At 41.4% G+C, this 26,805-nt stretch overlaps 1 protein-coding gene across 1 annotated transcript in view; it reads right to left on the bottom strand.

The window, feature by feature from the left end:
• The window catches only part of Nf1 (neurofibromin 1), a 1,160,697-nt gene that overhangs the window by 1,093,877 nt on the left and 40,015 nt on the right, over positions 1-26,805 (bottom strand). Inside the window, exons 4-6 of the mRNA XM_071663491.1 lie at positions 23,651-23,762; positions 21,428-21,537; positions 7,246-7,364 (exon numbers count right to left, since the gene is read on the bottom strand). Of these exons, the coding sequence (XP_071519592.1) occupies positions 7,246-7,364; positions 21,428-21,537; positions 23,651-23,762 (341 nt within the window). The remainder of the gene's footprint in view (positions 1-7,245; positions 7,365-21,427; positions 21,538-23,650; positions 23,763-26,805) is intronic.

The following is a 26,805-nucleotide window of genomic DNA, read 5'->3' as shown; positions in this document are numbered from 1 at the left end:
TCTCACTGACCTCAGGAATATTGGCACTATGTATATGAAAGCAGCTGAGTGTCTCAGCAGTTTTGGTGCATGAGACCCGGTATTTGTGATGGGTGATTTAAATGCAAAGGTAAGCACAGTAGCAGTTGAGGGAATTATTGGTGCGCATGGAATACTTAGTGGTCTGAATGGAAATGAAGAGCTGGAGTTGTGTGCTGATAAAAAGACTGGTGACCGGGAATACCCGTTTCAAAAGAGAGATATACACAAGTATACTTATGTGAGTAGGAGAAGTGGTCAGATTACGTATTAATTGATAGGTGTGTAAAATGAGACATTTCAATGTAAGTGTGCTGATCAGACTGGTGAGATGTCTGATCACTATCTTGCTGAGGCAAGGGTGAACATTTGTAGAGGCTTTCAAAAAAGAGGGGACAATGTCAGGGAGAAGAGAGTAGAGAGAATAAAAGAATTTGGATAGGAGACTTGTGAGAAGAAATATAGACAGAGATTGAGTGTAGAAAGAAAAAGGTTTGAGCAAATGAAGTGAGAAGAGTGGGTGAGGAATGGCAAATATTAAGGGAAGCATTGATGGCATGTGCACGAAAAGCTTGCAGCATGCAAAAGATGGGAGTTGGGCAGATTAGAGAGGGTAGTGAGTGGTGGGATGAAGAAGTAAAGATGTTATTGAAAGAGAAAAGTGAGGCATTTGGGTGGTACTTACAAAGAAGGAGTGCAAATGATTGGGAGATGTATAAGAGAAAGCAACAGGAGGTGAAGAAGACTGTACAGAGGTTGAAAAAGAGGGTAAATGATAGAGTGATGGAGTGTCATTAAACTTTAGGGAGAATAAATAGATGTTTTGGAAGGCAGTAAATAATGTGCAAATGACAAGAGAACAATAGGAACATCAGCAAAGGGAGCAAAACAGTAAGTGGTAACAGATAGTGATGGAGTGAGTATTATGAAGAATTTTTAAATGTGTTTAATGATATAGCAGCAGATGTAGGGTATTTTGGTTGGGGTGGTATGCAAAGTAAGAGAGTCAGGGATAGTGGTTTGGTGAAGAGAGAAGAGGTGGTGAAAACTGTGTGGAAGATGAAATGTGGCTAGACAGCAGGAGCTGATGATACTGCAGTTGAATTTATTAAGAAAGGGGGCTAATGTGTTGGTGATTGGTTTGTAAGAATATTAAGTACACGTATGGATCATAGTGAAGTGCCTAAGTATTGGCATAATGCACGTGTAGTGTCACTGCATAAAAGCAAAGTGGATAAAGGAGTGTGTTCAAAGTACAGAGGTATAAGTTTCTTGAGTATACCCAGTAAATTGTATGGGAGTATTGACTGAGAGGGTAAAGACATGTACAGAGGACCATATTGGGGAGGGGCAGTGTGGTTTCAAAAGTGGGAGAGGGTGTGTTGATCAGGTGTTTTCTTTGAAGAATGTGTAAGAAATATTTAGAAAAATGGATGAATTTGTATGTGGCATTTATGAATTGGGAGAAGGCATATGATAAGGATGATAAAGATGCTTTGTGGAAGGTGTTATGAATATATGGTGTGGTAGGGAAGCTGCTAGCAGCAGAGAAGTTTTTATCAAGGGTGTAAGGCATGTGTATGTGCAAGAAAATGGGAAGGTTGGGGTGAAAAAGATTTTGAGGGCCTGAACATACAGGATGGTGAGAGGCATGCAAGGAATAGAGTGAATTAGAACAATGTGGTATACCAGGGTCAACATGCTCTCAATGGACTGAACCAGGGCATGTGAAATGTCTGGGGTAAATCATGGAAAGGTATGGGGCCTGGATGTGGATAGGGAGACTGAGCGTGAACGAATGTGGCTTTTTTTGTCTGTTTTCCTGGCACTATCTCACTGATGCATATATATCATACATTCTTATCTATTATTATACTTTGTCACTGTCTCCCATGTTAGCGAGGAAGCGCAAGGAAACAGACGAAAGAATGGCCCAACCCACCCACATACACATGTGTATACATACATGTCCAAACACGCACATATACGTACCTATACATTTCAATGTATACATACATATACATACACAGACAAATACATATATACACATGTACGTATTCATACTTACTGCCCTCGGCCACTCCCGTCGCCATCCCACCACACATGAAATGGCACCCCTCTCCCCTGGCATGCGCGCAAGGTAGCACTAGGAAAAGACAACAAAGGCCACATTCGTTCACACTCAGTCTCTAGCTGTCATGTGCAATGCATCAAAACCACAGCTCCCTTTCCACATCTAGGCCCCACAAAACTTTCCATGGTTTGCCCCGACACTTCACATGCCCTGGTTCAATCCATTGACAGCACGTCGACCCAGGTATACCACATCATTCCAATTCACTCTATTCCTTGCATGCCTTTCACCCTCCTGCATGTTCAGGCCCCAATCGCTCAAAATCTTTTTCACTTCATCCTTCCACCTCCAAATTGGTCTCCCATTTCTCCTCGTTCCCTCCACCTCCGATACATGTATCCTCTTTCTCAATCTTTCCTCACTCATTCTCTCCATGTGACCAAACAATTTCAAAACACCCTCTTCTGCTCTCTCAACCACACTCTTTATATTACCACACATCTCTCTTACCCTTTCATTACTTACTCGATTAAACAACCTCACACCACATATTGTACTCAAACATCTCATTTTCAACACATCCACCCTCCTCCACACAACTCTATCCATAGCCCATGCCTTGCAACCATATAACATTGTCGGAACCACTATTCCTTCAAACATACCAATTTTTGCTTTCCAAGATAATGTTCTCACCTTCCACACATTCTTCAACGCTCCAAGAACCTTCGCCCCCTCCCCCACTCTATGACTCACTTCCGCTTCCATGGTTCCATCCGCTGCCAAATCCACTCCCAGATATCTAAAACACTTCACTTCCTCCACTTTTTCTCCATTCAAACTTACCTCCCAGTTAACTTGTCCCTCAACCCTACTGTACCTAATAACCTTGCTCTTATTCACATTTACTCTTAGCTTTCTTCTTTCACACACTTTACCAAACTCAGTCACCAGCTTCTGCAGTTTCTCACCCGAATCAGCCACCAGAGCTGTATCGTCAGTGAACAACAACTGACTCACTTCCCAAGCTCTCTCATTCACAACAGACTGCATACTTGCCCATTTCTCCAAAACTCTTGCATACACCTCCCTAACAACCCCATCCATAAACAAATTTAACAACCAAGGAGACATCATGCACCCCTGCCGCAAACCAACATTCACTGGGAACCAATCACTTTCCTCTCTTCCTACTCATACATATGCCTTACATCCTCAATAAAAACTTTTCACTGCTTCTAACAACTTGCCTCCCACATCATAAACTCTTAATACCTTCCACAGAGCATCTCTACCAACATTTATCATATGCCTTCTCCAGATCCATAAATGCTACATACAAATCCATTTGTTTTTCTAAGTATTTCTCACATACATTCTTCAAAGCACACACCTGATCCACACATCCTCTACCACTTCTGAAACCACACTGCTCTTCCCCAATCTGACACTCTGTACATGCCTTCACCCTCTCAATCAATACCCTCCCATATAATTTCCCAGGAATACTCAACAAATTTGAAAACTCATCTTTATCCCCTTTGCCTTTGTACAATTGGGCTATGCATGCATTCCACCAATCCTCAGGTACTTCACCATGAGTCATACATACATTGAATATCCTCACCAACCAGTCAACAACACAGTCACCTCCTTTTTTAATAAATTCCACAGCAATACCATCCAAATCTGCCGCCTTGCTGGCTTTCATCTTCCACAAATCTTTCTCTACCTCTGCTCGGTTTACCAAACCATTCTCCCTGCCCCCTCTCACTTCGCACACCACCTCGACCAAAATACCCTATATCTGCCACTCTATCATCAAACACATTCAACATACCTTCAAAATACTCACTCCATCTCCTCACATCACCACTACTTGTTATCACCTCCCCATTAGCCCCCTTCACCGATGTTCCCATTTGTTCTCTTGTCTTACGCACTTTATTTACCTCCTTCCAAAAATCTTTTTATTCTCCCTAAAATTTAATGATACTCTTTCACTCCAACTCTCATTTGCCCTCTTTTTCACCTCTTGCACCTTTCCCTTGACCTCCTGCCTCTATCTTTTATACATATCCCAGTCATTTGCACTATTTCCCTGCACAAATCGTCCAAATGCCTCTCTCTTCTCTTTCACTAATAATCTTACTTCTACATCCCACCACTCACTACCCTTTCTAATCTGCCCACCCCCCACCTTTCTCATGCCACAAGCATCTTTTGCACAAGCCATCAATGCTTTCCTAAATACATCCCATTCCTCCCCCACTCCCCTTATATCACTTGCTCTCACCTTTTTCCATTCTGCACACAGTCTCTCCTGGTACTTCCTCACACAAGTCTCCTTCCCAAGCTCACTTCCTTTCACCACTCTCTTCACCCAAACATTCTCTCTTCTTTTCTGAAAACCTCTACAAATCTTCACTTTCACCTAGACAAGATAATGATCAGACATCCCTCCAGTTGCACCTCTCAGCGCATTAACATCCAAAAGTCTCTCTTTCATGCACCTATCAATTAACACATAATTCAATAACGCTCTCTGGCCATCTCTCCTACTTACATACATATACTTATGTATAACTCTCTTTTTAAACCAGGTATTCCCAATCACCAGTCCTTTTTCAGCACACAAATCTACAAGCTCTTCACCATTTCCATTTACAACACTGAACACACCATGTACACCAATTATTCACTCAACTGCCACATTACTCACCTTTGCATTCAAATCACCCATCACTATAACCTGGTCTCATGCATCAAAACTGCTAACACACTCACTCAGCTGCTCCCTAAACACTTGCCTCTCATGATCTTTCTTCTCATGCCCAGGTGCATAGGCACCAATAATCACCCATCTTTCTCCATCCACTTTCAGTTTTACCCATATCAATCTAGAGTTTACTTTCTTACACTCTATCACATACTCCCACAACTCCTGCTCCCATTTACATGGCTGGATCAAAATCATACATGCACTCACCTTTACTGGAACATTATTTTGCTGAACTGAATTTCCCATCCCCAATCCCATGAGATGGCAGAGGGAAAGGATGTCTTACTCCTTAAGGCAGACTTACTACAAAACTCATACTTGCATGCAATATCTCTAAGTTTACAGATATGCTTGTCTCTTAGTATTAGATTTTCCAAAACTATATATACTCACTGCAACCAACAATAAAAATAAATATGCACAAAACCACAAAGTAGCAATTACTAAGCTGTTTTCCTTCTGCACCAATGAAACTCATGATTATTATTTTCTACAAAATTCCAATAAATAGCAACTTTTATTTACATACAAATACACTAAACCATCATTTTTTTCATCGTCAGTAATATCAGGAACAGCAAAACCTTCATTGGTGGGGTCATTGGGATCCTTAGACTCTAATTCCGTATACTCAAAGTTGCTGGCCATTTCATACAGCTCTTGCATGGTGAAGTACCTCTTGAAGAAGGCAATGATCCATCCACTGAATGAGAAAAGTGATGTTGTGGGGCAAGAACACCAGTTTGAATTCATGGTTTTTATGAACTGGTCTGAATTCGTGGTTTTATAAACAGTCTTAATATGAACAAAGAGTTTGGTCAAAGGAAGCAGCAGTCTTGAGTGGGAACTTCTTAAAGAGGTGGTGATACTGTAGATGAACTCTAACTGGTATCATCACTCACAAGGGAGAATATTATGACCCAGCCTTGCTGTTCCAACACCATAAAGTTGGATACTGATTCAAAGAATCATATTTCAGGTGAGAGGATATCCAAAATGGTACATAAGCACAGAGCATACATGAAACTTGATTTGCAGAATCATTTATACACAAAAATGGCAATCCAGTCTTTCAATATCATGAAAATGCCGAAAGTTAGTTCCTTCTTCATCAAAAATGTCTACTTTATCGATAATCTCCAAAACAGATGTGTCACCAGCACTGAAAATCTAGAAAAAATGAGTATCTATTGAGAACTTATGTTGCCTTGAATCACTGCTGCTAGAATTCCCCTGCAATCTTCTTATGTAAAGTCTGTATTATTTGCAACAGTACATTCATTCTTCAGAAGTCATGAACTAGTGGGTAATATCTTCAGGAAAACCCATTACAGCATGCACGGTCCATGCCTCTTTGCAGATGATGGGCAAAGATACATAGATACTCTTTAACCTGGATATCTGAATCCATTAATACATGGCTGCATTAACTACATTGCTGTCCTGACATGTACCACCTTCTTTGAGTTTAGCAAGGTTTCCTCCTGTGTGAGAATCTTCTCAGCAGCTCTCTTTCACTCTTACACTCTCATGGTATTACTGAGTTTCTCTGCTGCAGTATCCATTTCAGAATAATTCCTCTCTCTGTGATCTTCAAGACCACATGCTTCATCACCAAGGTGATGTGGATGAATTTTCTTATTTGCTCCAGAGGTGAATTGAGAGCGCCAAGCCTTTTTCCTTCTAAGAAAAACAGGATTGTCTTCTGCAAAGGCTCAGATGTAAATCAATCTCACCAATATGAGTATCATGAGAGTAATGCCAATGTGTGAATGGCTAAAGCAATGTTTGCAGCAGTCAGTCAACAATATCAAAGAAAGCTGCATCACCCACACACATTTTTGCCTGTCTCATTCCGCCATGGGCATTGAGGGACTGGCTAGGTTGGTGGGGACGAATAAGTTAAGGCAGCTGTGGCAATTACTTAAGTAACAAATGGTCAGAATTTGGACCTTTATTCAGTAATCTTTTTTTTTTTTCCTCTCACTCTACTTTAAATAATATTATCTGCTTTTAAGTTTACATACTCAAGATCACAATCAATCCCTTAAAATTACGTGAACTTCAAAATAAACCATCTGCAAAATACAGTAACAAGTAGCTTCAGTACAGTAATGAACAATTCATCATTACAGTGTATGCAATATTTAGTATTAAAAAAAATTCTAGACAGAATGCTACTGCTTGAAAAATGAAACAAAAGTCTAAATCGCAAACATGTGAGGATTATCAAGTCAGAGTTAAGAATATGCAGTGAAAAGAATGTTCTTAAAAACAAATACCACTTAGGGTTAATGATCAGGTATCTCAAAGATTATACATTCTGAAGTTCAAAGACTACAAAAAAAAAATCTAACTCAATGCTACTCACCTGTAAATCAGCAAACTCATTTGGGTACGTGTCCATCCAATTCCATATTGCTTTTTCTAGTGAATTCATCAACACAATCTGAACACTTTTTCGCAAACACCGGAATTTCTGAATAGTTTCTGAAATGAAATGATCCAAAGTCAGAAATGGTGCAACAAGAAAAAATATAAAGAACATATGCCAGTCATCAAAAGTACTTACACGAAGTGTGACTTGCATGCAGTATTGACAAATCTAGAGCAAGTGTATGACAGGGTGGACAGAGAAACTTTTTGGAATAAGTTATGGATACATGGGAGTGAATAGAAAGTTACTATGTGCAGTGGGGAGTCTTTACCAGGAAAGTAAGGCAAATATGTTGGTAGGAAGTAATGAGGAACAGTGGTTCTCAGTGAAGGGTGGTCTGCATCAAAGATATATAATGTCACACCAATATTTAATGTGTTTATGGAAAGGGTGGTAAGAAAATTACTATTTGTGATTACTATTTGTTATAGGCGAGAGAGTTTAACACTGTTGCTGCCACATCTCTTAACCTTGCACAGGTACACCATCGAATTTCCAGCAACTGATGGTTCGGCACCTCCTTTAGTCCGGACAAAATTACGCGATGGAACTTGAAATCACCAAGGCCACCAGACTAGTTTACTAGGCGGCCACATATGGCATTATATGTAGGGCGTGCGTGAGATTCTTAGCTTATTTTGCTTAAATTTAGCCCTAGCTATGGCTTCTAAGGTGTATGAGAGAGTCAGTTGTGGTGTCAAATGTAAACACCAGTCCATATCAATCCAAGATAAAGTAGAACTGTTGAAAAAATGGACCGTGGTGTTTCTGTGTGTAAGCTGTGTTACATCTATAGTATTGGTTCATCAACTGTTTATGATATAAAGAAGCAAAGGGAGATAATATTGAACTTCTATGCAAACAGCAATTCCAAGAAGCAAATGACAATTAGAAAAACTATGAAAAATGGTGAAAGTACTGAGCATGATTGAGTGACGGTAGAATGGTTTCAACAGTATCAGAGTGATGGAGTGGACTTGTCAGGTAGCATGATAATGGACCAGGCTAAGTTGTTCCATAAAGAACTTAAATCACAACATGAGCGTGACTATAGTGGAGGATGGCTTCAAAGATTCAAGAAGCGTCATGGAATTTCAATTAATAAAGTGTGCGGAGAAAAGTGGTCTGCAAACCATGAAGGAGCTGCAGAGTATGTGGATGAACTTGTGCAACTCGTAGCCGACGAGCACCTCAGTCCTAAGCAGGTGTATAATGCAGATGAAACTGCATAATTCTGGCAATGCACACACAGGAAAACACTAATAGAAGACGAAGAAGACCCCACAGGATTCAAACAATCTAAGGACAGACTTACCATCTTAGGGTGCTCAAACATTTAATATTTGTTTAATTTCTAGCAGTCCATGGTATACTTTAGACATATGGGAAATGTAAAATTAGTGAGTTAGAGGTATGTTGATGAATTATTATTACATGACCACGGTTGGTCCAGCAAAATGGTTGATTCAGCAAAGCCTTGGAACCAAGAGTGCCGAAAAATCGGTGGTGTACCTGTATCTATGTGTACACATACACTAGCTTAAGCTAGGTGCAAGGGTCCAGGAGAAGGGGGCTGATTTGCATGCAGTATGCTGGTGGGAGAGTTTGGGATGTGTTAGAGGAGAAACTTACAAGTATATGTGAGCAAAAGTAAAGAAATGAGGTGCAGTATGGGTAGTTAAGACAGGATGATTTGAATGTAATCTATTTCATATTTGCAACTACCTATTTGTGCTGAATGGGGATGGAGTATATTTCATATCTGCAATTACCTACTTCAGCTGTATGGGGAGCAAGTTTACACACTTGGGTCTCCATCTATTAAACATTCACTCCTATCCTATAACCTCTTGAATTTGTGTATGTTTGAGTGGACAGGAATTGCCAACAGTGCTTATGTGAAAAAAAGTAATAATGATAAGCAAAATGATAGGACTAGGCGGTATTCCCATTTTGATGAGAGAAAGTAAGACCAGCAATCCTGACGTGGAAAGTGACAGATGGTTCTGGGCACCACTTTAACGCTCCTCAGTCAGGAAGGGTAGTACCACCCTGGGAAGCTGTTGTCAACAACCTACTACCTAATCAATAAACAACAATAAACAATCTAATAATGCCCTATGACCATCTATCCTACTCATACATATTTATATTTATATTTTATTATACTTGACTGCTGTTTCCCGCATCAGCAAGGTAGCGCCAGGAAACAGATGAAGAGAGGTCCATCCACTCATATACACATATATATACTTAAACACCCATATACATACATATACATATACACAGACATGTACATATATACACTTGTACATATTCATCTTGCTTGCCTTCATCAATTCCTGGTGCCACCCCACCCACAGGAAACAACTTCACTACCCCCTGATTCAGCAAGGTAGTGCCAGGAAACAGACTAAAAAGGTCACATCCCCCCACACTCAGTCTCCAGCTGTCATGTGTAATGCACCAAAACCACAGCTCCTTATCCACATCCAGGCCCCACAGACCTTTCCATTGTTTACCCCAGATGTTTCACATTCTCTGGTTCAGTCCATTTACAGCACGTCGATCCAGGAATACCATATCATTCCAATTTACTACATGACAGCCAGAGACTGAGTGTGAATGAATGTGGCCTTTGTTGTCTTTCCCTAGCGCTACCTCGTGCACATGAGGGGGGAGGGGATTTGTTATTTCATGTGTGGCAGGGTGGCGATGGGAATGAATAAAGGCAGACTATGAATTATGTACATGTGCATATATGCATGTCTGTGTGTGTATGTATATGTATACATTGAGATGTATAGGTATGTACATTTGCGTGTGTGGACGCATATGCACACACATGTGTATGTGGGTGGGTTGGGCCACTCCCTCATCTGTTTCTCTGCACCACCTCACCAACATGGGAGACAGCGACAAAGCTATTTAAGTTAGCATAAACTTGAGCCAGTTAGTTTCAATGAGTTTTTGAAGGCTTTATCATAACTGGAGTTTAGTAACTGAAACATTGTAGTTCACTGAAGAAACTTTCCAAGTAAAGATTTATTTAAAAAAAATTTTGAAATTCATAATACACTAGTTCATAAAGCTGTCATAATATTAATATTCCTGTATAATTTATATAGGTTCAGCCTTAATGTTTTTGTCATTATTTATTATTTTTTATTATACTTTGTCGCTGTCTCCCGCATTTGCGAGGTAGCGCAAGGAAACAGACGAAAGAAATGGCCCAACCCCCCCCCACACACATGCATATACACACGTCCACACACGCAAATATACATACCTACACAGCTTTCCATGGTTTACCCCAGACGCTTCACATGCCCCAATTCAATCCACTGACAGCACGTCAACCCCGGTATACCACATCGCTCCAATTCACTCTATTCCTTGCCCTCCTTTCACCCTCCTGCATGTTCAGGCCCCAATCACACAAAATCTTTTTCACTCCATCTTTCCACCTCCAATTTGGTCTCCCTCTTCTCCTCGTTCCCTCCACCTCCGACACATACATCCTCTTGGTCAATCTTTCCTCACTCATTCTCTCCATGTGCCCAAACCACTTCAAAACACCCTCTTCTGCTCTCTCAACCATGCTCTTTTTATTTCCACACATCTCTCTTACCCTTACGTTACTCACTCGATCAAACCACCTCACACCACACATATATACTTGCTTATTTCTATTTCTATATTTATCTATTTTGCTTTGTCGCTGTCTCCCGCGTTAGCAACGTAGCGCATAGAAACAGATGAAAGAATGACCCAAACCCACCCACATACAGATGTATATACATACATGTCCACACACGCAAATATACATACCTATACATCTCAACATACATATATATATATATATATATATATATATATATATATATATATATATATATATATATATATATATATATATATATATTATCCCTGGGGATAGGGGAGAAAGAATACTTCCCACGTATTCCCTGCGTGTCGTAGAAGGCGACTAAAAGGGGAGGGAGCGGGTGGCTGGAAATCCTCCCCTCTCGTTTTTTTTTAATTTTCCAAAAGAAGGAACAGAGAAGGGGGCCAGGTGAGGATTTTCCCTCTAAGGCCCAGTCCTCTGTTCTTAATGCTACCTCGCAAATGCGGGAAATGGCGAATCGTATGAAAAAAAAAAAAATATATATATATATATATTTTCTTTCTTTCAAACTATTAGCCATTTCCTGCGCTAGCAAGGTAGCGTTAAGAAAAGAGGACTGGGCCTCTGAGGGAATATCCTCACCTGGCCCCCTTCTCTGTTCCTTCTTTTGGAAAATTAAAAAAAAAAACAAGAGGGGAGGATTTCCAGCCCCCCGCTCCCTCCCCTTTTAGTCGCCTTCTACGACACGCAGGGAATACGTGGAAAGTATTCTTTCTCCGCTATCCCCAGGGATAATATATATATTCTTTCATTTATTTATTTTGCTTTCTCGCTGTCTCCCACGTTTGCGAGGTAGCGCAAGGAAACAGACGAAAGAAATGGCCCAACCCACCCCCATACACAATGTATATACATACACGTCCACACACACAAATATATATACCTATACATCTCAATGTACACATATATATACACACAAAGACACATACATATATACCCATGCACACAATTTACACTGTCTGCCTTTATTCATTCCCATCGCCACCTCGCCACACATGGAATACCATCCCCCTTCCCCCTCATGTGTGCGAGGTAGCACTAGGAAAAGACAACAAAGGCCCCATTTGTTCACACTCAGTCTTTAGCTGTCATACAATAATGCCCGAAACCACAGCTCCCTTTCCACATCCAGGCCCCACACAACTTTCCATGGTTTACCCCAGACGCTTCACATGCCCTGATTCAATCCCCTGACAGCACGTCAACCCCGGTATACCACATCGATGCAATTCACTCTATTCCTTGCCCTCCTTTCACCCTCCTGCATGTTCAGGCCCCGATCACACAAAATCTTTTTCACTCCATCTTTCCACCTCCAATTTGGTCTCCCACTTCTCCTCGTTCCCTCCACCTCCGATACATATATCCTCTTGGTTAATCTTTCCTCACTCATTCTCTCCATGTGCCCAAATCATTTCAAAACACCCTCTTCTGCTCTCTCAACCACGTTCTTATTATTTCCACACATCTCTGTTACCCTTACATTACTTACTCGATCAAACGACCTCACAACACACATTGTCCTCAAACATCTCATTTCCAGCACATCCACCCTCCTGCGCACAACTCTATCCATAGCCCACGCCTCGCAACCATACAACATTGTTGGAACTACTATTCCTTCAAACATACCCATTTTTGCTTTCCAAGATAATGTTCTCGACTTCCACACATTCTTCAAGGCTCCCAGGATTTTCGCCCCCTCCCCCACCCTATGATTCACTTCCGCTTCCATGGTTCCATCCGCTGCCAGATCCACTCCCAGATATCTAAAACACTTTACTTCCTCCAGTTTTTCTCCATTCAAACTTACCTCCCAACTGACTTGACCCTCAACCTTACTGTACCTAATAACCTTGCTCTTATTCACATTTACTCTTTACTTTCTTCTTTCACACACTTTACCAAACTCAGTCACCAGCTTCTGAACCTTCTCACATGAATCAGCCACCAGCGCTGTATCATCAGTGAACAACAACTGACTCACTTCCCAAGCTCTCTCATCCACAACAGACTTCATACTTGCCCCTCTTTCCAAAACTCTTGCATTCACCTCCCTAACAACCCCATCCATAAACAAATTAAACAACCATGGAGACATCAAACACCCCTGCTGCAAACCTACATTCACTGAGAACCAATCACTTTCCTCTCTTCCTACACGTACACATGCCTTACATCCTCGATAAAAACTTTTCACTGCTTCTAACAACTTGCCTCCCACACCATATATTCTTAATACCTTCCACAGAGCATCTCTATCAACTCTATCATATGCCTTCTCCAGATCCATAAATGCTACATACAAATCCATTTGCTTTTCTAAGTATTTCTCACATACATTCTTCAAAGCAAACACCTGATCCACACATCCTCTACCACTTCTGAAACCACACTGCTCTTCCCCAATCTGATGCTCTGTACATGCCTTCACCCTCTCAATCAATACCCTCCCATATAATTTACCAGGAATACTCAACAAACTTATACCTCTGTAGTTTGAGCACTCACTCTTATCCCCTTTGCCTTTGTACAATGGCACTATGCAAGCATTCTGCCAATCCTCAGGCACCTCACTATGAGTCATACATACATTAAATAACCTTACCAACCAGTCAATAATACAGTCACCCCCTTTTTTAATAAATTCCACTGCAATACCATCCAAACCTGCTGCCTTGCCGGCTTTCATCTTCCGCAAAGCTTTTACTACCTCTTCTCTGTTTGCCAAATCATTTTCCCTAACCCTCTCACTTTGCACACCACTTCAACCAAAACACTCTATGTCTGCCACTCTTATCATCAAACACATTCAACAAACCTTCAAAATACTCACTCCATCTCCTTCTCACATCACCACTACTTGTTATCACCTCCCCATTTGCGCCCTTCACTGAAGTCCCCATCTGCTCCCTTGTCTTACGCACTTTATTTACCTCCTTCCAGAACATCTTTTTATTCTCCCTAAAATTTAATGATACTCTCTCACCCCAACTCTCATTTGCCCTCTTTTTCACCTCTTGCACCTTTCTTTTGACCTCCTGTCTCTTTCTTTTATACATCTCCCACTCAATTGCATTTTTTCCCTGCAAAAATCATCCAAATGCCTCTCTCTTCTCTTTCACTAATAATCTTACTTCTTCATCCCACCACTCACTGCCCTTTCTAATCAACCCACCTCCCACTCTTCTCATGCCACAAGCATATATATATATATATATGGAAAGAGGGGCAAGTATGAAATCTGTTGTGGATGAGAGAGCTTGGGAAGTGAGTCAGTTGTTGTTCGCTGATGATACAGCGCTAGTGGCTGATTCATGTGAGAAACTGCAGAAGCTGGTGACTGAGTTTGGTAAAGTGTGTGAAAGAAGAAAGTTAAGAGTAAATGTGAATAAGAGCAAGGTTATTAGGTACAGTAGGGTTGAGGCCTCAGTCAAGTCAATTGGGAGGTAAGTTTGAATGGAGAAAAACTGGAGGAAGTAAAGTGTTTTAGATATCTGGGAGTGGATCTGGCAGCGGATGGAACCATGGAAGTGGAAGTGAATCATAGGGTGGGGTAGGGGGCGAAAATCCTGGGAGCCTTGAAGAATGTGTGGAAGTCGAGAACATTATCTCGGAAAGCAAAAATGGGTATGTTTGAAGGAATAGTGGTTCCAACAATGTTGTATGGTTGCGAGGCGTGGGCTATGGATAGAGTTGTGCGCAGGAGGGTGGATTTGCTGGAAATGAGATGTTTGAGGACAATGTGTGGTGTGAGGTGGTTTGATCAAGTAAGTAATGTAAGGGTAAGAGAGATGTGTGGAAATAAAAAGAGCGTGGTTGAGAGAGCAGAAGAGGGTGTTTTGAAATGGTTTGGGCACATGGAGAGAATGAGTGAGGAAAGATTGACCAAGAGGATATATGTGTCGGAGGTGGAGGGAACGAGGAGAAGTGGGAGACCAAATTGGAGGTGGAAAGATGGAGTGAAAAAGATTTTGTGTGGTCGAGGCCTGAACATGCAGGAGGGTGAAAGGAGGGCAAGGAATAGAGTGAATTGGATCGATGTGGTATACCGGGGTTGACGTGCTGTCAATGGATTAAATCAGGTCATGTGAAGCGTCTGGGGTAAACCATGGAAAGTTGTGTGGGGCCTGGATGTGGAAAGGGAGCTGTGGTTTTGGGCATTATTGCGTGGCAGCTAGAGACTGAGTGTGAACGAATGGGGCCTTTGTTGTCTTTTCCTAGTGCTACCTCGCACACATGAGGGGGGAGGGGGATGGTATTCCATGTGTGGCGAGGTGGCGATGGGAGTGAATGGGGGCAGACAGTGTGTATTGTGTGCATGGGTATATATGTATGTGTCTGTGTATGTATATATATGTGTACATTGAGATGTATAGGTATGTACATTTGCGTGTGTGGACGCATATGCACACACATGTGTATGTGGGTGGGTTGGGCCACTCCCTCATCTGTTTCTCTGCACCACCTCACCAACATGGAGACAGCGACAAAGCTATTTAAGTTAGCATAAACTTGAGCCAGTTAGTTTCAATGAGTTTTTGAAGGCTTTATCATAACTGGAGTTTTTTTTTTTTTTTAACCCCTTGCACAGGTACACCATCGAATTTCCAGCAACTGATGGTTCGGCAACCTCCTTTAGTCCGGACAAAATTACGCGATGGAACTTGAAATCACCAAGGCCACCAGACTAGTTTACTAGGCGGCCACATATGGCATTATATGTAGGGGCGTGCGTGAGATTCTTAGCTTATTTTGCTTAAATTTAGCCCTAGCTATGGCTTCTAAGGTGTATGAGAGAGTCAGTTGTGGTGTCAAATGTAAACACCAGTCCATATCAATCCAAGATAAAGTAGAACTGTTGAAAAAATGGACCGTGGTGTTTCTGTGTGTAAGCTGTGTTACATCTATAGTATTGGTTCATCAACTGTTTATGATATAAAGAAGCAAAGGGAGATAATATTGAACTTCTATGCAAACAGCAATTCCAAGAAGCAAAATGACAATTAGAAAAACTATGAAAAATGGTGAAAGTACTGAGCATGATTGAGTGACGGTAGAATGGTTTCAACAGTATCAGAGTGATGGAGTGGACTTGTCAGGTAGCATGATAATGGACCAGGCTAAGTTGTTCCATAAAGAACTTAAATCACAACATGAGCGTGACTATAGTGGAGGATGGCTTCAAAGATTCAAGAAGCGTCATGGAATTTCAATTAATAAAGTGTGCGGAGAAAAAGTGGTCTGCAAACCATGAAGGAGCTGCAGAGTATGTGGATGAACTTGTGCAACTCGTAGCCGACGAGCACCTCAGTCCTAAGCAGGTGTATAATGCAGATGAAACTGCATAATTCTGGCAATGCACACACAGGAAAACACTAATAGAAGACGAAGAAGACCCCACAGGATTCAAACAATCTAAGGACAGACTTACCATCTTAGGGTGCTCAAACATTTAATATTTGTTTAATTTCTAGCAGTCCATGGTATACTTTAGACATATGGGAAATGTAAAATTAGTGAGTTAGAGGTATGTTGATGAATTATTATTACATGACCACGGTTGGTCCAGCAAAATGGTTGATTCAGCAAAGCCTTGGAACCAAGAGTGCCGAAAAATCGGTGGTGTACCTGTATCTAAGTGTACACATACACTAGCTTAAGCTAGGTGCAAGGGTCCAGGAGAAGGGGGCTGATTTGCATGCAGTATGCTGGTGGGAGAGTTTGGGATGTGTTAGAGGAGAAACTTACAAGTATATGTGAGCAAAAGTAAAGAAATGAGGTGCAGTATGGGTAGTTAAGACAGGATGATTTGAATGTAATCTATTTCATATTTGCAACTACCTATTTGTGCTGAATGGGGATGGAGTATATTTCATATCTGCAATTACCTACTTCAGCTGTATGGGGAGCAAGTTTACACACTTGGGTCTCCATCTATTAAACATTCACTCCTATCCTATAACCTCTTGAATTTGTGTATGTTTGAGTGGACAGGAATTGCCAACAGTGCTTATGTGAAAAAAAGTAATAATGATAAGCAAAATGATAGGACTAGGCGGTATTCCCATTTTGATGAGAGAAAGTAAGACCAGCAATCCTGACGTAGAAAGTGACAGATGGTTCTGGGCACCACTTTAACGCTCCTCAGTCAGGAAAGGGTAGTACCACCCTGGGAAGCTGTTGTCAACAACCTACTACCTAATCAATAAACAACAATAAACAATCTAATAATGCCCTATGACCATCTATCCTACTCATACATATTTATATTTATATTTTATTATACTTGACTGCTGTTTCCCGCATCAGCGAGGTAGCGCAAGGAAACAGACGAAAGAAATGGCCCAACCCACCCCCATACACAATGTATATACATACACGTCCACACACACAAATATATATACCTATACATCTCAATGTACACATATATATACACACAAAGACACATACATATATACCCATGCACACAATTTACACTGTCTGCCTTTATTCATTCCCATCGCCACCTCGCCACACATGGAATACCATCCCCCTTCCCCCTCATGTGTGCGAGGTAGCACTAGGAAAAGACAACAAAGGCCCCATTTGTTCACACTCAGTCTTTAGCTGTCATACAATAATGCCCGAAACCACAGCTCCCTTTCAACATCCAGGCCCCACACAACTTTCCATGGTTTACCCCAGACGCTTCACATGCCCTGATTCAATCCCCTGACAGCACGTCAACCCCGGTATACCACATCGATGCAATTCACTCTATTCCTTGCCCTCCTTTCACCCTCCTGCATGTTCAGGCCCCGATCACACAAAATCTTTTTCACTCCATCTTTCCACCTCCAATTTGGTCTCCCACTTCTCCTCGTTCCCTCCACCTCCGATACATATATCCTCTTGGTTAATCTTTCCTCACTCATTCTCTCCATGTGCCCAAATCATTTCAAAACACCCTCTTCTGCTCTCTCAACCACGTTCTTATTATTTCCACACATCTCTGTTACCCTTACATTACTTACTCGATCAAACGACCTCACAACACACATTGTCCTCAAACATCTCATCTCCAGCACATCCACCCTCCTGCGCACAACTCTATCCATAGCCCACGCCTCGCAACCATACAACATTGTTGGAACTACTATTCCTTCAAACATACCCATTTTTGCTTTCCAAGATAATGTTCTCGACTTCCACACATTCTTCAAGGCTCCCAGGATTTTCGCCCCCTCCCCCACCCTATGATTCACTTCCGCTTCCATGGTTCCATCCGCTGCCAGATCCACTCCCAGATATCTAAAACACTTTACTTCCTCCAGTTTTTCTCCATTCAAACTTACCTCCCAACTGACTTGACCCTCAACCTTACTGTACCTAATAACCTTGCTCTTATTCACATTTACTCTTGACTTTCTTCTTTCACACACTTTACCAAACTCAGTCACCAGCTTCTGAACCTTCTCACATGAATCAGCCACCAGCGCTGTATCATCAGCGAACAACAACTGACTCACTTCCCAAGCTCTCTCATCCACAACAGACTTCATACTTGCCCCTCTTTCCAAAACTCTTGCATTCACCTCCCTAACAACCCCATCCATAAACAAATTAAACAACCATGGAGACATCAAACACCCCTGCTGCAAACCTACATTCACTGAGAACCAATCACTTTCCTCTCTTCCTACACGTACACATGCCTTACATCCTCGATAAAAACTTTTCACTGCTTCTAACAACTTGCCTCCCACACCATATATTCTTAATACCTTCCACAGAGCATCTCTATCAACTCTATCATATGCCTTCTCCAGATCCATAAATGCTACATACAAATCCATTTGCTTTTCTAAGTATTTCTCACATACATTCTTCAAAGCAAACACCTGATCCACACATCCTCTACCACTTCTGAAACCACACTGCTCTTCCCCAATCTGATGCTCTGTACATGCCTTCACCCTCTCAATCAATACCCTCCCATATAATTTACCAGGAATACTCAACAAACTTATACCTCTGTAGTTTGAGCACTCACTCTTATCCCCTTTGCCTTTGTACAATGGCACTATGCAAGCATTCTGCCAATCCTCAGGCACCTCACCATGAGTCATACATACATTAAATAACCTTACCAACCAGTCAATAATACAGTCACCCCCTTTTTTAATAAATTCCACTGCAATACCATCCAAACCTGCTGCCTTGCCGGCTTTCATCTTCCGCAAAGCTTTTACTAACTCTTCTCTGTTTGCCAAATCATTTTCCCTAACCCTCTCACTTTGCACACTACCTCAACCAAAACACCCTATATCTGCCACTCTATCATCAAACACATTCAACAAACCTTCAAAATACTCACTCCATCTCCTTCTCACATCACCACTACTTGTTATCACCTCCCCATTTGCGCCCTTCACTGAAGTCCCCATCTGCTCCCTTGTCTTACGCACTTTATTTACCTCCTTCCAGAACATCTTTTTATTCTCCCTAAAATTTAATGATACTCTCTCACCCCAACTCTCATTTGCCCTCTTTTTCACCTCTTGCACCTTTCTTTTGACCTCCTGTCTCTTTCTTTTATACATCTCCCACTCAATTGCATTTTTTCCCTGCAAAAATCATCCAAATGCCTCTCTCTTCTCTTTCACTAATAATCTTACTTCTTCATCCCACCACTCACTGCCCTTTCTAATCAACCCACCTCCCACTCTTCTCATGCCACAAGCATATATATATATATATATGGAAAGAGGGGCAAGTATGAAATCTGTTGTGGATGAGAGAGCTTGGGAAGTGAGTCAGTTGTTGTTCGCTGATGATACAGCGCTAGTGGCTGATTCATGTGAGAAACTGCAGAAGCTGGTGACTGAGTTTGGTAAAGTGTGTGAAAGAAGAAAGTTAAGAGTAAATGTGAATAAGAGCAAGGTTATTAGGTACAGTAGGGTTGAGGCCTCAGTCAAGTCAATTGGGAGGTAAGTTTGAATGGAGAAAAACTGGAGGAAGTAAAGTGTTTTAGATATCTGGGAGTGGATCTGGCAGCGGATGGAACCATGGAAGTGGAAGTGAATCATAGGGTGGGGTAGGGGGCGAAAATCCTGGGAGCCTTGAAGAATGTGTGGAAGTCGAGAACATTATCTCGGAAAGCAAAAATGGGTATGTTTGAAGGAATAGTGGTTCCAACAATGTTGTATGGTTGCGAGGCGTGGGCTATGGATAGAGTTGTGCGCAGGAGGGTGGATTTGCTGGAAATGAGATGTTTGAGGACAATGTGTGGTGTGAGGTGGTTTGATCAAGTAAGTAATGTAAGGGTAAGAGAGATGTGTGGAAATAAAAAGAGCGTGGTTGAGAGAGCAGAAGAGGGTGTTTTGAAATGGTTTGGGCACATGGAGAGAATGAGTGAGGAAAGATTGACCAAGAGGATATATGTGTCGGAGGTGGAGGGAACGAGGAGAAGTGGGAGACCAAATTGGAGGTGGAAAGATGGAGTGAAAAAGATTTTGTGTGGTCGAGGCCTGAACATGCAGGAGGGTGAAAGGAGGGCAAGGAATAGAGTGAATTGGATCGATGTGGTATACCGGGGTTGACGTGCTGTCAATGGATTAAATCAGGTCATGTGAAGCGTCTGGGGTAAACCATGGAAAGTTGTGTGGGGCCTGGATGTGGAAAGGGAGCTGTGGTTTTGGGCATTATTGCGTGGCAGCTAGAGACTGAGTGTGAACGAATGGGGCCTTTGTTGTCTTTTCCTAGTGCTACCTCGCACACATGAGGGGGGAGGGGGATGGTATTCCATGTGTGGCGAGGTGGCGATGGGAGTGAATGGGGGCAGACAGTGTGTATTGTGTGCATGGGTATATATGTATGTGTCTGTGTATGTATATATATGTGTACATTGAGATGTATAGGTATGTATATTTGCGTGTGTGGACGTATGTGTGTGTGTATACATTGTGTATGGGGGTGGGTTGGGCCATTTCTTTCGTCTGTTTCCTTGCGCTACCTCGCAAACGCGGGAGACAGCGACAAAGCAAAATAATAAAAATAATATATTCATTATATATGCAAACTAATGAAGGGCAGGTGCATTTACCATTTGGTCCTAATAATACCTTTCCATTTGCTATATCATTTTATCCAACTTTTGTCATCAAAACATCTTTTCTTTAACCTTTATAATCCACTTCTCTCTAACATCTTCCCAAGAACATTTTTTCAAGTATTCTCCCAAAACCTGATAAAATTTGCAATAACTGTCAAAAGCATCACATCATGACAGATACGATACTTATGCTTCCTCTATTTATGACTTAAATCAAAACCTGGACGTGAAGGACCCTAAATATCTATTTATCAGTAACTTAAATAGCCAACCCCCTGATCAATGACATCCACTTATAACAACAGGAACCTACCATACAACAATGTTCTTACCATTTAGGAGCTTGACGAGTCTGTGGACATCAACGTTAATATGTTGTATCAATTCAATATCAGTGTAATCTGGGCTTTCTTCAGAGTTACTAATGCTCAGTTCTTGTAACCTGGAGAAAAAGAGGAAATAAAATATTTCATCACAGGGGTAAAGTCAGGACATATGTAAGGTAATTTTCCCATAATTGGCATGTGCTGGCCAGAGCAGATATTAGTATTGTACAGACAGAAAGGTCTCCACAGCATTATGTTTTAAAAAGATATACAAAGAATTAACATCAAATTATCTGTTATGTCAAATCTACCATATATGTGTGTGCAGCACAGGAATCTGATATTTAACCACTTAACACATCCATATGAATATTTACACAAGCTGAGCATGCCAACAAACAGATATTTTTACATAAAGTTTCAGGACTCAATTTCAAGACATTATATATGCCTTGGTGGTAGCTGAGGTGGAAATGCATGATAATTTCTCCCCAAAGTCTGTAATCCTCCAGCCATACCACTAAGAGCATATTTTCAAGAATTTTCTTTGAAGGACTTTAGAGCACCAAGCAAAAGATGATCCTCAATTACTTAATCAAGATTTATCTTTGGATTGTGTGGAGAGCAATTTTATGAAACTGACTTTTCAGCATCAAAATCTGACCAAGAATGGGCAGAAAATGGTTTTCTGGCAAAACTGTAAGCAGTGTTGCCAATATCAAGCTCACCTTAACAAGACTGCATCTGACAAATATGGCTGGTAACTTTACAAACTGTTGTAGTTATATCATGAGAACATTTTCAATGAACAACACTCATTACAGTATATTTTCATAAGGAAACATTAAAATCAGATATCAACATTTTGTGGTGGTAAAACCTAAGATAAAGTATGAGCAATGGTAACTCCTAGTTAATACCTTGTAAAGTCTTCAGAGGTCTTTACCCCAACAGCCCGGGCTGAGACCAGGCCACTGAATGGGTCACTGATTGACCAAGCTGTTGGGAGCAACAGCCCTCAGGCTCACAGAGACCCCACAGCCTGGCTGGTCTGGTTCACTTTGTACAAACCTGTCCATTAACCTTCTCTACTGTGCATCCAAACATTTACGGAGTTCTCTCTTTTGGTTCATATCACACCTTTGGATTTCAGAGGTATCATTTTACAAAATCTTCCATTCCTATCATGCCAGTAGGATGTTATTTCCAAATATAAGTTGGGAACCATACTTCCAATGTTTTTCCAGGTGTAGATGATGACATACCTCTCCTATTTGCACTCCAAGGAGTACAGTCCCAGTGATTTCCATCATTCCCAGTAATTTAATTCAGTAGCAATTCCAGGTTTCCAAGTATCACCCTATAAAGTGTCAGTGACCTTACATGATGGTAGGTTGCTGCATGTAACCTCACAAAAACTATATGTTCCCAAAGAAATGAACTTGGTGGCCCAACCTAAGGCTGCACCCATAGCATCACTCCATGACACCCATACTCCATGTTCAGTGGTAGCAGATCAAAAGCTGCAACAATAGTTATCCCATCAAATGAATGACAAGACCCATTCCATGAGAAGAGCCATTCAGTCTATTAGCATAGCGAGAGCTCAGAGGTAATGAAACTCGGATGCAGTCTCCAATTACATTTGGGAATAACTTCTCCCAAACTGCCTTCATGACTTGCACATCCTGCCTCTCATATACCCAGGGGTCACCACAGGACAGAAGTCAGGAGTTGACTTGTTCTAGACAACAAGTGTAACACTCTGGTAAATGAAGTCTTGGCCATGTGACACCAGACTCAAGCTGCCCTCAGGGTATCTCCTTCATCAGTATACATCCCAATGTGACTTTTGACAATCCATCTTCCTGGCAAGTTTCCTTTGGGTGATTCATCTTCAATATCCATCTCCGGCAAGACTATACGGGAACCTTGCTTCACCCATCACAAGCAGCAGCTGTAACAACAAAGGACCCATGGCCAAGTCCGGAGCACTTCCGCAACCCAAGCATATGCCAGCACTCCTGAAACCACATTGTTCCTCCATAATCTAATACTTGCATAGTTACCTAATTATGACAATAATGTTAAAAAGCTGTCACTAATATTGTCCTTTAACATACTAAAAAAACAAGTCATATGCATGACAGAAGATTCTGTCATAGAGTTTGATGCTTTACTAGATGCTAGTGAGTAGTATATATACACAATCCTATTCGAATTACTTGCCTGTCTGATATTCTATTGAAGACGGCGGAAAAGTTGTTTAAACTCAGAGCAAACAGTACTTTAGATGCTAAGTTCCTGAGCTGAACTGCCATAGGATTATCATTTGAAGAATCTGAAACAGAAATAAGATATCAGGAAAGTGGAAGTCTTTTTAAATAACAATGTAATAATACTGGTTTACCTTCACTTCCATTAACAGGATCAAAATAATGAAAATGTACATTCACATGCATAAACTCAAATTCTATCCTCTATTCAGAGCTCAATTCTCATTTACATGAACCAGATCAAGTCCATAAAGTTACACATCTTTTGTGGGGAACAACTTTGCAGGGTTAAGGTCCTGAACCCTAGTCCTCCCAGTTAGCAACAGAAAGGGTACACCTCTTACCCTCCTCCTCTCTATAATCAAACCAAAAACAAAGTGAGCTTGAAGTCTGAAAAACAGTTTTCCTACAGGGCAGTGTCCTATGAGATATAAAAAAAATTTCTGTGATTCCCAAGAGTTAGAAGCAACTCAACCTTTACCTTCTGGTGAAGTTAGAGCCTATCAGCAGTAGAGGCTCTGCATTACTATGGCCTAGACATGTCAACCAATGTCCTTTCCCTCTTTTTCTATTCTTCAGTTAAATTCACCCTTTCCCTTTCTACCTGCTAAACCTTAACACATAATCATTTAGATCCCTTTCACTCTTCCCTGTGCAAACACTCTGTTGACCATGATAGGCTAAGCTATTAACATATCACCATGCTGCTTTGTGGGTGGGCTCAATCCATCAACCCCAACACACAAAAAGACAACAGCCAAACCTCTTTCAGGGTAGCTGGGACAAAGCTGAGACCAAACAAGAATAAAAGAAACATAAAATGGCATATGTAACATCAATGCACACAGAGGGAAGCAAATTATTGCTAGATCAATACAAACCAGTTAGGCTAACTTCCCACATAATCAGAGAGAGAGAGAGAGAGAGAGAGGCACGTGGGAGGTGGGCCGATTAGAAAGGGTAGGGAGTGGTGGGATGGAGAAGTAAGATTGTGAGTGAAGAAGAAGAGAGAGGCATCTGAATGAGTTTTGCGGGGAAAATAGTGCAAATGACTGGCAGATGTATAAAAGAAAGAGGCAGGAGGTCAAGAGAAAGGTGCAAGAGGTGAAAAAGAGGGCAAATGAGAGTTGGGATGAGAGAGTATCATTAAACTTTAGGGAGAATAAAAAGAAGTTTTGGATGGAAGTAAAGTGCATAAGACAAGAGAACAAATGGGGACATCTGTGAAGGGGGATAATGGGGAGGTGATAACAAGTAGTGGTGATGTGAGGAGATGGAGTGAGTATTTTGAAGGTTTGCTGAATTTGTTAGATGGTAGAGTGGCAGATATATGGTGTTTTGGACGAGGTGGTGTGCGAAGTGAGAGGGTTAGGGAGAATGATTCGGTAAGCAGAGAAGAGGTAGTAAAAGCTTTGCAGAAGATGAAAGCAGGCAAGGCAGCGGGTTTGGATGAGTAGGAAAAGAGGAAAGTGAGTGGTTCCCAGTGAAAATCGGTTTGTGGCAGGAGTGGGCGATGTCTCCATAGTTGTTTAATTTGTTTATGGATGGGGTTGTTAGGGAGGTGAAAGCAAGAGTTTTGGAGAGAGGTGCAAGTATGAAGTCTGTTGTGGATGAGAGGGTTTGGGAAGTGAGTCAGTTGTTGTTCACTGATGATAAAGAGGTTTGTGGCTGATTCAGGTGAGAAACTGCAGAAGCTGGTGACTGAGTTTGGTAAAGTGTGTGAAAGAAGAAAGTTGAGAGTAAATGTGAATAAGAGCAAGGTTATTAGGTACAGTAGGGTTGAGGGACAAGTCAACTGGGAGAAAAGTTTGAATGGAGAAAAACTGGAGAAAATGAAGTGTTTTAGATATCTGGGAGTGGATTTGGCAGCGGATGGAACCATGGAAGTGGAAGTGAGTCACAGGGTTGGGAGGGGGCAAAAGTTCTGGGAGCACTGAGGAATGTGTGGAAGGTGAGAACGTTATCTCGGAAAGCAAAAATGAATATGTCTGAAGGAATAGTGGTTCCAACAATGTTATATGGTTGCAAGGCGTGGGCTATAGATAGGGTTGTGCAGAGGAGGGTGGATGTGTTGGAAATGAGATGTTTGAGGACAATATGTAGTGTGAGGTGGTTTGATCGAGTAAGTTATGAAAGGGTAAAAGAGTTATGTTGTTAATAACAAGAGTGTGGTTGAGAGAGCAGAAGAGGGTGTTTTAAAATGGTTTGGTCACAGGGAGAGAATGAGTAAGGAAAGATTGACAAAGAGGGTATATGTGTCAGAGGTGGAGGGAACGAGGAGATGTGGGAGACCAAATTGGAGGTGGAAGGATGGAGTGAAAAAGATTTTGAGTGGTCAGGGCCTGAACATGCAGGGGGGTGAAAGGCATGCAAGGAATAGAGTGAATTGGAACAATGTGGTATACCAGGGTCGACGTGCTGTCAACGGATTGAACCAGGACATGTGAAGCGTCTGGGGTAAACCATGAAAAGTTTTGCAAGGCCTGGATGTGGAAAGGGAGCTTTGGTTTCAGTGCATTATACATGACAGCTAGAGACCGAGTGTGAACAAATGTGGCCTTTGTTGTCTTTTCCTAGCACTACCTTGCGCACATGCGGGGGAAGGGGATTGTCATTTCATGTGAGGCGGGGTGGCAACAGGAATGAATAAAGGCAGCAAGTATGAATTGCGTACATGTGTATATGTCTGTGTATGTATATATATGTTGAAATGTATAGGTATGTACATGTGTGTGTGTGTGTGTGTGTGTGTGTGTGTGTGTGTGTGTGGACGTGCATGTATATACATGTGTATGTGGGTAGGTTGGGCCATTCTTTCATCTGTTTCCTTGCGCTACCTCGCTAACGCGCGAGACAGCGACAAAGTATAATAAATATAAATAAATATATATACATAAATGCCCACATACGTACATATACATACATATACATACACATACGCAGAATTACATACATACACATGTACATATTCATGCTTGCTTGATTGTATTAACACTTGTAACCCTCATTTACAATACTTTATATATCTCATGAGTAAAAAGCAACATCATCAGGTATGCATCTCCTCATGTGCAATGGTAGAATGACCCTGTTAGCGCTCCATTTTCC

The sequence above is a fragment of the Panulirus ornatus genome, chromosome 7 (assembly GCF_036320965.1).
Source record: "Panulirus ornatus isolate Po-2019 chromosome 7, ASM3632096v1, whole genome shotgun sequence".
In the NCBI taxonomy this organism is placed as follows: domain Eukaryota; kingdom Metazoa; phylum Arthropoda; class Malacostraca; order Decapoda; family Palinuridae; genus Panulirus; species Panulirus ornatus.
Note: the sequence above shows the minus strand (reverse complement) of the source record. Positions and strands in the feature narration are given on the sequence as shown.